The sequence below is a fragment of the Lynx rufus genome, unplaced genomic scaffold (genome assembly GCF_022079265.1).
Source record: "Lynx rufus isolate CCGP_SWC_20201006 ecotype Redwood Valley unplaced genomic scaffold, mLynRuf1.p SCAF_15, whole genome shotgun sequence".
Classification (NCBI taxonomy): Eukaryota; Metazoa; Chordata; class Mammalia; order Carnivora; family Felidae; genus Lynx; species Lynx rufus.
Window position 1 is genome coordinate 51,467,305 of NW_025814829.1, and position 18,368 is coordinate 51,485,672.

The 18,368-nt window shown below is 46.8% G+C and overlaps 1 protein-coding gene across 6 annotated transcripts in view; it reads left to right on the forward strand.

Annotated features, from left to right (window-relative positions):
• The window catches only part of SELP (selectin P), a 40,596-nt gene continuing 22,228 nt past the window's right edge, over nt 1-18,368 (forward strand). For 5 of the 6 annotated variants that reach the window (XM_047077033.1, XM_047077035.1, XM_047077036.1 and 2 more), the window contains exons 1-7: nt 1-75; nt 10,308-10,398; nt 12,008-12,394; nt 14,616-14,723; nt 15,175-15,360; nt 16,095-16,280; nt 16,877-17,062. In XM_047077033.1, the coding sequence (XP_046932989.1) occupies nt 16-75; nt 10,308-10,398; nt 12,008-12,394; nt 14,616-14,723; nt 15,175-15,360; nt 16,095-16,280; nt 16,877-17,062 (1,204 nt within the window). In that variant the 5' untranslated portion in view covers nt 1-15. The remainder of the gene's footprint in view (nt 76-10,307; nt 10,399-12,007; nt 12,395-14,615; nt 14,724-15,174; nt 15,361-16,094; nt 16,281-16,876; nt 17,063-18,368) is intronic. The other variant, XM_047077037.1, reaches the window with a different exon arrangement.

Consider the following 18,368-nt stretch of genomic DNA (forward strand, 5'->3'; position numbering starts at 1 on the left):
GTACAAACAGAGGAAATGGAAGCAAGTCTCGTGAAAACCACAGCTCCCGTGTACTTGGCCCCCACCGTGGACAAGGTATGCTCCAAGTCCTTCCCGTATAAATCCATCCATGGCCCTGATGCGTCCATGCAGCGACCACAGTCCTTGTTTATTACTAAGATAGCTGAGGGAACTGAGTCACAAGGAGGGTAGGAACTTGCTAGGGCACACCCCCGGCGGGCAAAGAGTAACACCCATTACTGCACAACCAGATTCCCAAGAAAATAAATCAAGAGTTAGGGTTTTCCGACCTGACGCTGAGTCCTGGAGACTTGATTTTGCTGGCTGATAACTCTGAGCAGCAGAGCTGGCTGTCGGGTGCGACCGTGTGCCATTGCTTCAAGCATCCGACCTCACGACAACCCTGTGGGGTGAGTTCTGGTACCATCGTTCTGTTTCACAGGTGGGCAGACAGGTATAGAGAGTTCAGGTCATTTGCCTAATGGTGAGACGCCCGTGCAGCCAACACGGATGTCAGGCAGCTGGACCACAGAGCCCAGGTCTTCAGCCCTGAGCCCACAGCCTCCTATCCCCACACACAAACCTTCCAGTTTTACATCTTTTTTTTTTTCCTGATACAAGAAGCAGAAACCCTTTCCTAACAACGACCCATGTCTCTTTTATATTTCGTGTCAAAACTGTTTCCGGCAATCGCCCCCAGTAGCCAGGATTTTCTCAGTGGTTTTTTCCTTTCCCACCTTAATTATTTTTTTTACAATTTTTGGTCCCTTGCCTCGCTTCTGGAATAGTCAACATTCACTGAGATTTCACAGTAACTGGAATATTTACACTAGGACATTATGATTAAGACAAAGCATGTTTTCCAGTTGTACGACCTTAAATTGGGGCTCGTAGCATAATCAGAGGAAACCTGACTCCTGGGGGGGGGGTGTGGGCACTATTCCTGCACCACTTAGCCCGGGATGTCCTGAAGTGATTCACACTTGCCCCTGTCTCCAGATCCTCCCCCCCATTGAGGTAGGTGACCCCTGTCCCCTTGGTGACCACTGCAAACTATTATCAACCACTCCTGTGTTATCAACATCCAACTTCATGTGAAGGGCTGTGGTGAAATTCTGGAACTTGAATAGGAAGTTGCTTTTCTAAACAGCCTGACACAGAGGGGAGGCAGGGAGGCTATAAAGTCTGGGTCGGGCAGACAGCCTAGAGGAAGCCGAGGCGCAGAGGAGATGGTAAGTTCGTTTCTCTGTACTCTGGGAAGTGGACGAGATGCTGCGTGGAGGCTGAGTCAGGCGGGCAAAGGTTTAGAGAGTGCAGAAGAGCAGTGGTCGTGGCACTTTATGTTGAGTAGCCCTTTGGACTGTGAGCATCTGAAAACCTGCTGTCTGCTTTGACCCTCCCAACATCCTTGGGAGGTGAGGTTGCTATTTCCATGTTACAAATGAAGTCGCCGCACCTTGCGGAGATGAGGTGCTGCACCTACAGCCCCCCTATTAGGCTTGGTGTTGTCTGCATCTGGACTTCTGCCCTCTGGCTCCACGGCGCCTGTTTTTCCTACTAGAGCTTACAGAAACTCTCGCGGGCACAGATCTTGGTAAACCCTCGACCCCCTTCTCCAGGATCGGTCTTCTCTGTGGCTTGAGGGCAAGGCTGAGCAAATGCCCTGTGGCACACCTGTGGGTAAATGCTCTCTCATCCGGGCTCTCCTAGTTCCTTCTCTGAGCCCTAGGAGTCAGCTGGGACTCTTGCAGAGTAACCACATGGTTTCCATAGCTGCCTTAAGTCTCAGTGCTGTTAGTGACTCAGTTTCCTCATCTGTAAAATAGACATACTTACAGTGCTCTACTTTTTTTTTAACGTTTTTATTTATTTTTGAGACAGAGAGAGACAGAGCATGAACGGGGGAGGGTCACAGAGAGAGGGAGACACAGAATCCGAAACAGGCTCCAGGCTCTGAGCTGTCAGCACAGAGCCCGACGCGGGGCTCGAACCCACTGACCGTGAGATCATGACCTGAGCCGAAGTCGGACGCTTAACCGACCGAGCCACCCAGGTGCCCCTCTACTTTATTTTTTAAGTTTATTTATTTATTTTGTGTGTGTGAGAGAGAGTGTGTGCAGGGGAGGGAGAGAGAGAGAGAGAGAGAGAGAGAGAGAGAATCCCAAGAAGTTTCCGTGCTGTCAGCATGAGCCCGTTGCTGGGCTCAAATTCAGGAACAGTGAGATCATGACCTGAGCCGAAGTCAGGAGTCTGACGCTTAACCGACCAAGCCACCCAGGTGCCCCTATGGTGCTCGCTCTACTTTATGGTGTCATTTTGAAGATTAAGTAGGATTTGCTCTGAAAAGCGTGTAAATCTGAGGCTGGCACATGGTAACTGATTTGTCAATGTCAGCTATTGTTGTGAAAAAGAAAAAAATTCGTGGGGGTTTGGGATCCAGGGAAGATCCAAGGAAAACTAGGCATTCATGAACTTATCAACAGATAAGATACACACGGTTTTACCCCCAACTTGCCAGGAGTCTCTCCCACAGTCCCAAACCCTGCAGTCCGTGGCTAGAAAGGAACCAACCGGACATCTCTGTTGTTGAGCTCCTTTCTGCGGGAGGCCGGAAGAGAGCAGCACTCACCCATGATTTCAACCCCCTCTTTGCTTTACTATCGTTCACTTTTCAAATATTGGCAATGGGGATTTTCTGTGTTGGGGAGAAATAGAGATAAAGAGGACTAGGGAGAGAGGGGAAAGGAGTTTGAGTCTGTCCTGAGTTTGAACTCCAGTGACAAAAGAACGTGGATTGCTTTTGTCTCCTCTTTTGCATATCAGACATTCCCGGTATTGGTCAACTTACATGGACAAGGACTTAGTCATCTCTTCCTTCTATTCTCTTTGGGATCCTCCTCTATTTGGGAAGTGTATTAACACATTGGATTGTGGAGTTCTTTGAGATTCTGGTGAAAGTACAACTCTCTGTCCCAGATGAAAATGCAAACATCCACATAAACACCAAGCTTTCTGGGCAAGGACAGGGGGTTCCCCAACCCCCACACGGGTCTCAGGTTAGGAAACCCACCCTATCGCCTCCTTTGCTTTATGCTCAGAAGCTCCTCCACTGGCATCTTGAAACTAGGTTGGAATACTACTTGGCAATGAGAAAGAATGAAATATGGCCTTTGGTAGCAACGTGGATGGAACTGGAGAGTGTTATGCTAAGTGAAATAGGTCAGGCAGAGAAAGACAGATACCATATGTTTTCACTCTTATGTGGATCCTGAGAAACTTAACAGAAGACCATGGGGGAGGGGAAGGAAAAGAAAAGTTGGAGAGGGAGGGAGCCAAACCATAAGAGACTCTTAAAGACTGAGAATAAACTGAGGGTTGATGGGAGGGTGGGTGATGGGCATTGAGGAGGGCACCTGTTGGGATGAGCACTGGGTGTTGTATGGAAACCAGTTTGACAATAAATTTCGTATTTTAAAAGAAAGAAAGAAAGAAAGAAAGAAAGAAAGAAAGAAAGAAAGAAAGAAAGAAACGAACTGGTAGATGACTTGAAAAAAAAAAAAAAAGAAAAGAAACTAGGCTGGAAGTCTGCAATCCAGGCCTGATGGTTCCACCTCTAACACTGGTTTCATTATTCCAAAGACTAGACCTCTTCCTTCGCCCCTGAGCACATTTGGCCCCTGGGATTCCGGAACCTCAACCCTTTGTGTGTAAATTTGGCTTCAAGTTCAGAGTGGCTTCAGTTAACCTCTAGGACCTGAGGAAAGAGGTTAAGAGTTAGCTGGTGGGGTATTTTCCATCAGATGAATCTCGGGGAGGAGAGCCTTTGATTGAGAACTGGCAGTTAAGTTGCACTGATGTTGGGAGAGATGTAGTGGGCTAGAGCAGGTCTGGATTCTCTGCCATTTTACACCTTAACCATCTTAGGTCTGTGGCTTCTATTTCTTCCTTCCATGACCTGTTTTTCAAAATGCCACTATGTGGTTCACACTCTCCTGGGCTGACCACTGGCTCTTAGAATATGTAACTTCAGGATTCTGTAAGCAGAGGCTTATTAATCAGATCCTCAGAAGTCAAAATGACCTACCACGCGATGGGCAACACTGAGAAAAAGACCCTGGACCTAACCCTAGAAAGTAGGCCGTGGTGGGTTCACGAATGGCATTTATTACATTGTCTGCTAGGTGTCTCGCTTCTCTGGCTGAAAAGCAAACAGAAATGTTACAAAGTCAAATACAAAATGATTCTTTTATGTTTGTAGGGATGTAGCTCAGCCAGGTTCCGATGGACTTTCAAAAATTAGGTATGCTGCTTTATTTTTAATGTTAGTATATCAACCTAAACAATGGTGATCGGTAGTCTAATGTAAACACGTGCTTTGATTCTTAGTGTTAATGTCCGGGGCTCCTTTCTGTCTTTATTTCTAACTTGCTGTTGGCTTGGAGACCTCTTTTTTCCACTGTGTTTCATGGTCTGCCTTTAAGCTGGGGCTACCAATATCCGTGCTATGCCACCACCACTCCCATCCAGAACCTGAGGGAAGTGTTGTGTCCATTGTAATGCCTTGTGAAACCTGGACTCTGCCACCAGCACCTTGCATAGTCCTGCCTCCCCAGCGACCCTCATATCTACCTCCCCACTTTGCATTCCCATTGACCCCAGCCCCAAGCTCGTCCCCCATTTACTCCCACTGGGACTAGTACATTAGTCTCCTCTCTCAGCTCAGCCTCTCTACCTCTGAGTCATCAAAGCCACCATGGTTACGTGCACCTGTTTAGAACACTGACGGTTGGATCCCTTCTGCTGACATTTATGTCAGACCCGCAAGATCGGGCCCCAACTCACCTTTCCAGTTGACCTCTGGGACCTCCCAGTTCTTCACACCAAATGACGACATCATTGCCTCTCTTAAAATTCACACCCCCCGGCCTCTGACTCCTCTTTGCACTTAGAACCAAATCTCACCCCCCAGCTTTAGTTCCCAAAGCCCGGAGTGATCTGTGACCAGCTTCGTGTCATGCCCTTCTTGCTCATTCCATTCCAGCCACACTGATGGCTTCATGTTCTTTGAACTCTCCACACACACCTGGCTGCCACCCAAAGCCTTCACATTCGCTCTTCCTTCTGTCTTCAATGCTCTTCCTCCTGCTTCTCCCTGGATGGCTTCTTCTGGCCATTCTGCTCTCAGTTTCAACATCATCTCCTTGGAGAAGTCTGCCCTGAACTCCCTGCCTAAGGTGACCACAAGTCCCTGTATCACATAGCCTCACCTTATTTCCCCCGACTTCTCGCTAGCTTCCAGTTTTCACGTTTACTTGTCATGAACTGCCATGTATTTATTGGTGCTTCATTACCTGTCTTTCTCAATAGACCATACATTCCGTAAGACAGGAATGATGTCTGTTTTTACCATTTTAATGCCAGTGCCTAGAAGAGCGCCTGACACATTGTAGGCACTTGGGAAATCAGTAGTTACTGGAATAGACAAGGGGCCAGGAAGTGCCTGTCTTGGTGACCGGTGGGGAAGGATCGATCGTAGAGAAGGCTCCTTTCAAGAGAAGATGTTTGGACTTATAGAGCCAGGCACACATAGAAGGAAAGAGTGCTCTGGGCAATAAGAAGAACATTGGGCACATACAGTGCCTTCTGGAAACTACGAGATGTTTCGTTACAAATGCATTGTAGAATCGGGGTTGGGGGGGGAGAGGCACAAATAAATTGAAAATTAATGGCAGGAGATGAGACTTGACAAATAGAGGCCACATTTTGAGGGGTCCTATATGTGTCATCTCGAGGAGTTTGTAGGTATTGCTCAAGGGGTAGGAACAGCCGATGGATTTTAGGTAGTGAAGTGATGCGGTCAGGTTTTTGTGTTAGAAACATCACTCTGACTTCATTATAGAGAAACAATGGAAGATGGGCAACTTGAGGATAAGAGACCAGTCAGATGATGTCCAGGAAGGAAAGGATGATGTGTGCACTAGCTCTGTAGCAGTAAGCGGAAATCCAGAGAACGACCAGGTATCAGGTCAGAAGGTAAAGCCAGTGGGATTTGATGACCGGTTCATGTGAAGGGTTTGGGCAAAGGAGAGAAATGTGCTTTCTCACCCCCAACATCTAAGAGCTGCTGCTATTTGATACCCTTCCCAGCTTTCCTGAAACACATGACCTAGGTTAACAATCCTTGATTCCCGCACTTCTCCACATATCCCTCTATCTTACCCACATGGCGTGAAGAGAGTGAGTCCTACTCATTTTTTCCCTCACGTGGGATGTGAACCATCATGCCCCTTGCTTCTCTCACACCCAAATAGAATGAGAAAAAGTGCCAAGATCATTTTTTTGCACCGATTTCTTATGCTCTTCTGCCCAATAATATACTTTCAAATGTGATACAACTACTGCTGTAGCCCTTAAATACTTAGGTCTAATCATCACACATTTTTCGACATTTTCCTACTCAGTACACCCTTCTGTCTTACTTTCAGTCATTTCTCTGCCATTGCTCTTTATTTGTTCATCCATTCATAAAATATTTATTAAGCAGTAAGCACCTGCTCTCTACTATAGCTGAGATTCAGACCTAAGGCAGAGCCCTTGCCCTTGAGAAGCCTCTGCCAGCATCCTCCTCCAGCTGGGCGATCATTTGTTTGCTTTGCACTTGGATTGCAGACATCACGCTCAAGAGGGAAGTCAGGGATGGAGATACAGTGTTGGGGCCGTTGGCAAAGAGATGACCAGAAGGTGACCTCAGGACAGCAGATGAGTGATAAGAGAATAGGGTCATGGAGGCCAGAACCCAGGGAAATCTCTATCTCTACAAGTGCCAGAAGAGGGTCGAAGTAGATTCAGAGGGAGACTCATCAAAATTGCTCAAGATGCAAGAGAAGAATCCAGAGAAGGAGCCACGGAAGCATTTTAAACAAAAGGAACTACTCAGCAGTATTTATTGCTGCAGAAAGGTCAAGGAAAATAACAAGGGCACATGTTCACTGGGTTTGGTAATTAGGATTTCAGTGATAAAGGTAGCAAGGGCCATTTCACAGGCTGGAGTTTGGAGGAGGCCGGAGAGTAAAGGGAGGCAAGGAAGTTAAGGAAGCTGAACCAGAGGAAGGAGAGAAATCAGGTAGCATCGGGGCAGAAGGCAAAGGGTCCAGGGAGGGACTTTGTCAGTTCTGCTCTAAAAGTGCAAAGCTGTGGTCTACAATGCAGACAGGAGAACAGAATCCCTTTCCGCGGTATCATCTCTCCCGACTTTGTGCGCCGCTCGCAATGCCGACAGCTATGGGACTTCTGCTGGCATCCAGTACCCAAGCCAAGGGAGGGCAAGGGATAAACACTTTCTCCTTCCACTTTCTCTCTGCCCGTCTCTTCACCCCATACTTGTAGTTCTTAGGAAAGGTAAAATTAAAGACAATCGCGGTGTGAAGTGGCTTTAATGAAGGGTTACGCAGGCACAGGATGTTATTCTAATGACCCAGTCTCAGACGGCTTCTCGGTGACTTCCAGTTTGAAGTGGGCTGCCAGAGAACGTTAAAGATTAGCAGAGCGCATGGCCATTTCTCCTAGAGTCATTTCCTCTTGTTTCAACACTAAACAGGCTTAGTAACACTAGGACACGGCCCTTAACTTTCCAGGATCTTAGATCTGAAGACGACACTGTAGAACAGGGGCAGGTGTGGAAGGCCTGCCCACCCCAAGGAAGGCTCAGAGGAAAACGACCACTCAAAGGCGTCATCCATTCTCCACATAAAACCCTTGTCAGTTTCCAGTGAGCCAAGGTGCTGCCTTACAGTTAACAGAGATTCGAACTTGCAGTCCATTAAACGTGGACAGACTTAGTGGATCTATGAGTCTTCTGAAACTGTCTAAAAACATTGCAACTGTGCATTTTTTTTTTTTTTAAGAATCCTGATGATAGCTTTTATCTGGCTTTCAAAGGAGTTCAAAAGTCCCGCAAGGGTAATCACTATGCTAACCCAACATCCATCCAGGTGAGCAAGCTTAGGCAAATCATCTTTACTCACTGAAACTCATCTCAAGTATTCACAGTCCAAAAGATCTGCTGCAGAATGCTGGAGAAATGCTTAACTGACCTGGCATTAATCTTTATGGCCTCCTTCGTCTCTCAAATAATCTGTGAGGAGTCATTCTTAATATTTAGTGATTTTTTTAATGGAAAAATATGATCAAAGTAGGAGATGCGTAATGTATTTCCCTTTCTTACATGTTGTGCTTGATCAGAAGCACCTACCAAGTCCTCTAAAACCTTGAAATGTTTAAAACTATCTCTCTCTCTCTCTCTCTTTCTCTCAATTCTGTTTAAACCAAACCATATTTCAAAGTTTAAACAAAGAAGTTACGACATGAAACAGCTCTTTTAGGATAGTGGCCGGAGTTGGACGCTGATAGGGAAGCAGGGGCCTCCCCACACACTTCCTTGAGCTTGCCCCAAAGCCAGAGAAACCCCTAGAAATGCTCTGCACAGGGAGAAAACCACTTCCAAAGGGCACAGGGAGAGCACCATTAGAGTGAAAATACTATACTTCTCTCTAGTCTACTGGAGGAGCCCAGCGCAAGGTCAAAGGTGAATATTGGGGTCCCCTTCATGCAGCCTACACTATTGTGCTCTTTAGCAGCAATGCTTCTGTTCCTTGTGCCTCTGAGAGAATTCTGGAAAATTGTGTAACCCCTTACACCTGTCTAAGTAGAAAGCTAATATTTTTCATCATCAGTTTTAAAATTAACAAGCGATGGGATTTCCAACACATTGTAAAGATTAGCCTTTTACAATAAGTAAATGTCCCATCATGTCTTTTATTCCAGTGGAATTAAATACTGTAGTGATCTGATAGCCCTCATCACTTAAAAAAATATATAAGCGAGCTCCTAATAATAGGAAATTTTATATTATTCATCTTCTCTCCTCCTCCTCTACAAAATTTTTACCTAATACAATACAACTTTAAGCTTGAAGTCTTTTCTTGATCACTAAATCTCACTTCTTTTACAAAAAAGGTAATAACAAATCCAAATTTAAAAGGTTCAACTTTTTGAAAGCATATGCGATTTTAGACTCACCAATGTTTAGTACTTTCATGTGCAGCATGAAGGAGTTGGCCAAGGTGAGTGTTCCCGGAACTTATTTGTCTCGAAACATTTTTTATTTTTTTTTTAAATTTTTTTTTAACGTTTATTTATTTTTGAGACAGAGAGAGAGATAGAGCATGAACGGGGGAGGGTCAGAGAGAGAGGGAGACACAGAATCCGAAACAGGCTCCAGGCTCTGAGCTGTCAGCACAGAGCCTGACGCGGGGCTCGAACCCACGAACCGCGAGATTGTGACCTGAGCTGAAGTCGGACGCTCAGCCGACTGAGCCACCCAGGTGCCCCTCGAAACATTTTTTTTTTTAATTTTTTTTTTCAACGTTTTTATTTATTTTTGGGACAGAGAGAGACAGAGCATGAATGGGGGAGGGGCAGAGAGAGAGGGAGACACAGAATCGGAAACAGGCTCCAGGCTCCGAGCCATCAGCCCGGAGCCTGACGCGGGGCTCGAACTCACGGACCGCGAGATCGTGACCTGGCTGAAGTCGGACGCTTAACCGACTGCGCCACCCAGGCGCCCCTCGAAACATTTTTTAAATGTTAACAGATTGCATGAAGTCCCCACAGAAGGGAGCCCATTAAATATAGTACTTGCTATTGATCCAAAGGGAATAGGATTATTATACATATTAATAAATATTAAATATATAGGTACCGTGCATATGTATTAAATATTGAACAGTACTGTGGACATAGGCCACCATTGTAAAGCAAGGAGACAAGACATAGGTCAATAATACAGAGCAGACGGCATAGCCCAGCACCATTTGTCCATGCCCTGTGCATCAAAGTATAGGTCAGACGTATCTGTGCAGATCGGGGAGTTTGCGTGCAACTTCCTATTATTTTGGGGTATGGCATAGTGGTTCTTAAAGGGAGATTATTGCATAATAATAATGACAATACTCTTCTTACACGAAAATTATAAAATGTTTCGTAAATGAAAAATCTTAGTTGCACAAAGTAGTTACTTGATAAATACTTATCGAATGAAAGAAGAAACAACTTCTGTCCTCAGCCTGGGTGCAGAGCAGGGCTCGGAGCAGAGCAGGGAGAAACAAGAAGGAAGCAGAGCACTTGAACCTCCACCCTGCTGGAAACAAGGAGGATTAGAACTCAATACAATGATTACTAACAGGGATTTGGGGGGCCACATTGATTTCACATGGGTACTAAAAGGAAGTTTTCCTTTCTTGTTTCAGGCCAGCTGCCTAAAAGCCATCTGGAACTGGAGATTTCAGACAGTGATCTTCAGAACTGCCCAACTCCTTTGCTTCAGTGCCCTAATCTTTGGTAAACTTGGTGTTAACCTTTCGTCTAGGCCTGAGTAATGAGGGGAAGTTAAGGATGCTAGCCAGTTGTTACAAGGAATGGGAAAACTGTTCCCGCCCAGACGCCTTGAAGAAAAATGCACCCAACACCATCATATTGGTGGAAAGGCTCTGGGACAAACCGAAATGGACATATCCAGGACCAATTAGCCACTGGGCTCAGCAGGCCCTGGCCCACAGTACTGTCAGGGACCCACAGAAACGTCTTAGTATACCGTACTGATATGTATGTCTTTCTACTAATGCAATTATAAAATATAGTTTTTAGTATTTTATTACGGAGGAAGGAGCTTATAAAAGAAAAGCTGCCCAGAGTCCATGAAAGTCAATAACGCAGCCCTGGTGATGCCAAAATAAAGTCTTAGGGCAAAACAATGCAGTAGAGGTGTCAGTGGGGGAGGGACAAACATAAATGACCCTCGTGCGGGCAGCAGAGGACAGGGTTGAATAGGAACAAGATTCTATAAACAGGAAAAAGAGGCACTTCCAGGCCTGATTGCTTACATTGTACACCTCTTCGTGTGGGATCTGGCCTCTTCTGGCCCGGGTGAGCTCCCACTCACTGGCCACGATAACAACAGCTTTCATCAGAGTCCCCCTTACACTTTCAGAGGGCACAAACTTTATTGCTACTTGCTGCCACAGGCATTGCTTCAAACGGCTTGTTCTAAGCCCTATTTTGCCACGTGAGTGAGCAGAGATGGAGGGCGTAGCATAACTTATCAAAGAGGAACAGTCAAGAGCAGTGGAATGAGCGTCGGATCGCAGGCCAGGAGATCTGGTTTGCGACCTGCCTCTGCCACAAACACGTTGTGCTTCACTCAACAAGTATTTACGGAACACCTGTTAAGCACCATGCTCTGTGCTTGGTGTTAAGGACCCAGAGATAAAATTCACAATCTGGCCGGTGTGGACCGTGTCATATGAAGAGACGTTCCAACGCCCAGAGGGCGATACGGGAAGTGGAGGCAGAGACGTGCCTACCCGGGGAAGTCAAGGAAAGCAGGGGGAGGAAAGGTTTACCAGGCGTAAGTGGGGAGGGCAGCCAGACTAGCAGGGAGCATGTGCAAAGCACAGAAGTGGGAGTTCTGTTTTGCTAAGAAGGTAAATATGGCGGGTGATGAGGCTGGCCCAGCAGGTAGGCTCCGCATCATAAAGCATCTTATTTTCCACGAGAAGAGGTTGAACCTGTAGATATGAGGCAGCCACCAAGACATTCTGTGTGTCCTTTAAAAAGGACAAATTACTTACTATGTCTCTTCCATTTACCAAAGGAGACTAGATGCCTCATAAGGTCCCTTCCAACTCTGTTCTCTTATGATTCCAAATCTTTTAGCACCAAGCGTCCTCAGAACAGTACATTTTCTTTTTTTGACTTCACATATATATGTGTTTGGGTGAAAGATGGAAACCACTCTTCCTTCTTAAGACGACTAGATTAGACACAACATAGTCATATTTTAGCTCTTTGTCTTCCAGTCAGAAACCCATCTGACTGACACAGAAGCGTATTTATGCTCACGGACTCCCGGTGAAGGATGCTAACCTGGCACTCGCTCTCCTTTACTCAGAATTAATAAAGCAGAAAGAAGTGGCAGCGTGGACCTATAATTACAGCACCAAAGCATATTCATGGAATTATTCCCGGATGTTCTGCCAGAAGCATTACACGGATTTAGTGGCCATCCAGAATAAAAAAGAGATCGCTTACCTCAATGATGTCGTGCCTTACTTCAACTCTTACTACTGGATTGGGATCCGAAGGATCAATGATAAATGGACCTGGGTGGGAACCAAAAAGGTCCTCACCAAAGAGGCCGAGAACTGGGCTGACAACGAGCCCAACAACAAGAAGAACAACCAGGACTGTGTGGAGATCTATATCAAGAGCGTGTCGGCCCCTGGCAAGTGGAACGATGAGCCCTGCTGGAAAAAGAAGCGGGCACTATGCTACACAGGTAGGAGCTTCTGTACTCTGAAGTTTATCTGTTTCAAAAAAAAAAAAGCCTTCCCTGGTTCACTAATAGAGCCACTGAGTCAATAACATCGAGTCACAAAGTCAGGTATGTGAAAACAAAGAATAAATGACAGTTGGAGTGCTTGGGTGGCTCAGTAGGTTAAGCGCCCTGATTTCTGCTCAGGTCATGATCTCACGGTTCGTGAGTTTGAGCCCTGCATCGGGCTGTACACTGACAGCGGGGAGCCTACTTGGGATTCTCTCCCTCTGCTTCTCTCTCTCTCTCTCTTTCTCAAAATAAATAGATAAACTTAAAAAAAATTAATTAAAAAAAAAACTACAATCATGCAGCATTAAGGAGCACCTTGAAGAATATAAGATCAGGAGTAGAGAAACCTGGGTTTTTCTGAAACTAGAAGGACATTTTACAATCATCGGATCCACCTTCCTCAGTGTATAACTGATTAAACAGATGCTCAGGAGTTTCTAGTCCCCTAAAATTTATATCCAGAGCTTTTCAGCACCACGGCGCCCTCATATAATGGGCAGTATACGTTGGAAGATAACTTGGCCCCTAGGAGACACAGCTATAACTGATAGCTATTGTACATCACTACGTTATTGTGATGTTATTAGTTCATGGGTCGTAAGCCTGTTTCGTATTAGTTTCATTTAGTCCTATTGAGAACTTCATCAGTCAGGTCCTCTCATTTCATTGATGAGAGGAAGGTCCAGGCTATGAAGGAATCTGCTTACAGATTCCCTTCGACGGCAGCATGCATTCAGGTGTGCTGGTAGGGACCAGTGGCATGAGGGAAGGGAACTGACAGTGAAGAGACCCTGCAAGTATGTTTGCTTCTCGACAGAGTGAGCGGTTCCCGAGTAGGCAGACATGCATGGAAGCGTGGTCCTCCTGGGGTCACGCGCCTACACTGGAACTGGTTGCATCTCTCTGATGTGGCTTCTCCCACCCCCTGTAGCACATGAGATCATTCTGAGATCCATAGGAAGCTATGATCAGAACAAACCATGTGTGCTCCAAGAACATAGGGCATGGGTATCACGGCTGTAAGACATTGGTGGGGTCAAGGTGAATACGATGGAAGATGTGGACCAGACCTCTATCGCCTCCTGCATCTTCCCTTTACTCGGACCCTTCCCAGGGCCCCCGTGCAGCCCCACCAAACTTGCCGGCTGCCTCGGGAATGCCCTCTTGTAGAACCGGCACAACCTCTAGAATTCGAGCCTCTCAGAGTTGAGAGGGAATGTAGGTAGACATCATCTAGCACAAGCCTGAATGTGACATATGACTTCCCTCTTGTAATCAACCCTAAAGTGGCCCAATGTGTGCAGAGGAAACGCCACCAGAAAATATAGCCACAGGCCTTGCCCCCAGCTATGACCTCATCAGTGACAACATTCTCAGAACCCTCCATCGGATGCATGATGCACACGCCCACAAAGAGTCTCTTGTAGGAAAGGAACCTCAGCCCTTCTCCACTGGGACTCACTGAGAAGGGTGTGGCTAGTCAGTCGTACTCTGCACTACCTAAGCCTGGCATATTTAGGCCCGTGAAACATCTCTCCGTGGGATTGTTTGTCCTGTACCACGAGGAGGTCTTAAGCGTCTCATGTGGTCCCCCTGCCCCTCCACTGTGCGGCGCTGGGCACAGATTTGAAATCAACAAACAGTGGAAGGCTTTGGCCCTAACCCGGGGCAGGCTGGCCTCAGAGAAGTCACTTGCCTGAGGTCCTGTAATAGTAGGCAGCAGAGCCAGGACTCTGATGACATATGTGTGACCCACCCCCCCCGCCCCCGCCACATCTGATGCCCAGCCTTTATGTTGTAATGCCCATCATAGGGGTTTCTGTAATAATACAACTCTATGCATATTCTTGGTTAAAAAGCCACAATCTATTTTGTACCACATAGAGGAGTTTCTCTGTCTACACATCAATCAGTGGCTCTTTGTCTGGGCTACACAAAGCAATCCCTCCTTAGACAACAGCTTAAAATGGAAGCTATGCAATGCTCTGGTAGGCTCCCACAATGCCCTTTGCAGGGAACAGGCTGGCGCTCCAGAGGACACTGTAGTTTTGTGTTGCTTGGCTAGCTCAGTCTTATACCAAGAGGGGCTGAGTCTGTGGCTTGGAAAGGAATCTAACTTCTCTTCATACCTCCTGGGAATGCGTACCATACTGACCCTTTTGCATCCGTGCAGCGTCCTGCCAGGACATGTCCTGTAGCAAGCAAGGAGAGTGCATTGAGACCATTGGGAACTACACCTGCTCCTGCTTCCCTGGATTCTATGGACCAGAGTGTGAATATGGTGAGGGCGCTATTTTGTTGATATTATTGTGGCCTTTGGTCTTGTGCTGGAGGTGGTCCAGGAAGCAAATCATGTTGAAGACTCTCCAGGGGGTAAAGTTCATCCTGGTCCTCTCTGGGGTCTGTCGGTCAGCCCCACTCAAATTGTCCCAAGACACACCCTCTGGGTGAAACCTTTTATCCGTAGACCATTGGTTCAAAAAAGCCTACACGGTAAAAGGGAAGCAAAACAAAGGCTGATTTTGCTTGCTTGAAATAAAAACCACTGAAAGACTGATTATATCCCAAGATGTAGCCAATGCAAAGGAACCAAGTAAAGATGACCAGGTTGGGTTAGACTAGGCCCAGAAAGACAGGATTAAGAGGGTCATACAAATAGTTCCAACGTCCAGCAAACCTGACGTTGTCTTTAAACCTGCAATGAAAAGAAAATTAATGTTTTGTCCCCACAGTCCAAGAGTGTGGGGAATTTGGTCTCCCCCAACATGTGCTCATGAACTGCAGCCACCCTCTCGGGAACTTCTCCTTCAATTCAGAGTGCAGCTTCCACTGCGCCGAAGGGTACGAATTGAATGGACCCAGCAAGCTGGAATGTTTGGCTTCTGGAACGTGGACAAATAACCCACCGCAATGTATAGGTATGTGGACCCTACTCTTTCCATCCTCGATGACGACTAGCAAATAAGGGGAAAATAAGCTTTCTCCATTAAAAAACACGAGAGATTGGGGTGCCTGGGTGGCTCAGTTGGTTGAGTGTCCAACTTCAGCTCAGGTCATGATCTCATGGTTCATGGGTTCGAGCTCTATGTCCGGCTCTGTGCTGACAGCTCAGAGCCTGGAGCCTGCTTCGGATTCTGTGTCTCCCTCTCTCTCTGCCCCTCATGCTGTCTTTCTCTCTCTCTCTCTCTCTCTCAAGAAAAAAAAAAACCTTAGAAAAATGTGAGAAATAATGAGCATCTACATTCGATGGGGAATTCTGATTTTTACTACTACCCGTCAATGAGAGTGACACTGATTTTGATTTTCATGATGTTTTGCATCTATAGAGTGAGGTGATCACCTTAACTCTTGATTCTCAGGCAAAAGCATCACAAAGGGACCTCTCTCCCTTTGCTAATTGCAAAGTGAACAGTATAATAATGAGGACTTAGGGGTTGAGTCTTATTAATTTGATACTTTGACCTTGCTTCTTTAAATGCAAAATGGGGATGTTTGGATCTTTCCAAATGGCTCCTGAAAGTACCATTGAACCAACCAGGTGTTTCACCTTGCCCATGACTTACGGAAGGTGCAGACGGCTGCTGGGGCATCCTAAGGTTTCACATAAGGCATAACCCAAGGGCTCACACCTTTGCTCTGTGGTTGTTTGTAGCTGCCCAGTGCCCACCCCTGAAGACTCCTGAGCGAGGAAGCATGACGTGTCTTCCCTCTCCGGAAGCGCCCCAATACCGGTCCAGCTGCCACTTTGCTTGTGAAGAGGGATTTGCATTAGTCGGGCCGGAGGTGGTGCAGTGCACAGCCTCGGGGGTGTGGACAGCCTCACCCCCAGGGTGTGAAGGTGAGTTTCCCGTGGTTGGGGATATGCGATGTCTACCGTGCCAGTCCTTGCTGTGAGTACGGAGGACGGCGGGGGTCTATGGATAAGCTGGCCTGAATCACCACAACTTGACTCTCTTTGCCACCTGCCACTTAGTACATCAGGATGGGAAAAGAGGGCCAGGCTCCAGAAAAATCAAGAGGCTGATCTGACTACAAATAAATTTAAAAAGTCCTCCCTTGGCCCAAACTCAGAGCCCTCAAGCAGTTTTCAGAATGGCTCCATTCATAAATTTCACGCAAGAGGGAAAGGATGGCATCTACATCCTTCTAGTGTCTTCTAGATACTAGAAGACCTACCACAACAGGTTTATAGAGATAAAGGAATAGAGGACATTATAAAAACCTTGGAGGAGTCTTTTTTTTTTTTTTAAGATTAAGGTCACCCTGTGGATGGATTGTCCAAGTCTGGACAAATCATCATTAGGGTCTCCTGACCCTTACAGATTCCTAGCTCTACCTGGATTTCCTGGAAGTTATATCATTACTTTCCAGCTGTGGGTCTGGGTTTTCTCCTTCCTTAGTATCTTTCTCTCTGTCCTTGGTTGTTCTCTCTAGTTGTGCGGTGTCCGCTCCTGGAAGCCCCTGGCAAAGGAACCATGGACTGTGTTCATCCCCTCACTGCCTTTGCATATGGCTCCAGCTGCAGATTTGAGTGTGAACCTGGCTATCAAGTGAGAGGCTGGGCCACTCTCCGCTGCAATGGCTCTGGCCAGTGGACCGCACCCTTGCCAGCCTGTGAGGGTAGGATTTTCCTTTAGTAGCCCTCTTCCACCCAGAAAGGGGCCATGGCACAGTGGAAAGGCTCAGGGTAGCCTCCTTCAGGTTCTGACATTGGAACAGGTTGTTCAGCCTCCAGGAGGCATGGTTTTCTCATCCATGAAATGAGCTAAGGTGCTTTTGTGAGAATGAAATATATAAAAAGCACACAGTTAAACAGCACGTAGAAAGTAGCTAGCATTAGACTGGGCATTCAATCAACCTTCATTTCTGCCTCGTTTTTTCCCTTTCTGCCTCACTGGCAATACAAGCTGTGGGACAATGTCCTCTACTTGAGAGGAAGCCAGAATGGTGGCTATTAGGACAAAGAGGGGGATTCCCCATTAGCGTTTGGAGGTGACTTTGACAAAGGAGCGAGGCGCGCTGCGTCCACAGGGGCCGTGATGCAACCCTAGACGGTTACACAACAGCACAAAGCTGAATTCTGTGCAGTTGCCTCCTGCCCTCAGCTTCTGAGGCAGAAAGGGTGAATAGGGGAGCAGGAAATTGAAGATTGGATTAGTGAGTGCCCAGGAGATGGAGATCACAAGCCCAACTCTGCTACCGTCCGGATACAAGACGTCAGGGAAGTAACTCATTCCAGAACCTTCCTTTTCTCATCTGTAAAGAGAGAAGCTCTGGAGGATCTTTGGTTCTTTGATGCTCCGATTCTGTAACAACCAGAGGTCTAAGCCCAGGGTGTGATGGTGGTCTTCACACTCTGAAAAAAACCCAGGAATAGCCTGGAAATGAAATGCTTTATCAAGGAAGCACATGAGGAAACTGGTCTGTATCAGAGCTAAGGCCACTCAGGGCTCAATTCTGTGCAGGAACTGTCCTTGGCCTGCACTCGCCTGGCAATTGAAGTCTGATGACGCTGACATCCTGTGTTTCAGAGATATGGCCCACTCAGGACCATTTTATAAACCTAGCTAATAGGATGTCAACAATAAGCCATGTTATTTCAGCTTTTTCCTTAAACGTCCAGCCTGTTATATATCTCCTCCTGCCTGATCCAGTTCTGCAAATATCATCAGTAAATATTTGAAGAGTACCTTCGAGGTACCAAACATGGCCAGGCTGTGGGACGCAACTAGGAACGGCTAAGCCCAGCCTCAGGGAGACTGTGGTCCAAGGGCAGGACCACAGCAGTCTCCGCACAGTGCAGGGGCTGTGGGGAGCACACTAGGGGAGTCCCTACCCCTGAGCTGCTGGGAGGGGGGCAGTCAGGGAAGGCTTCCTAGGGACAGTGAAGTCTAAGCTGCGATCAAAGGGCAGGTGAGTGACCCAG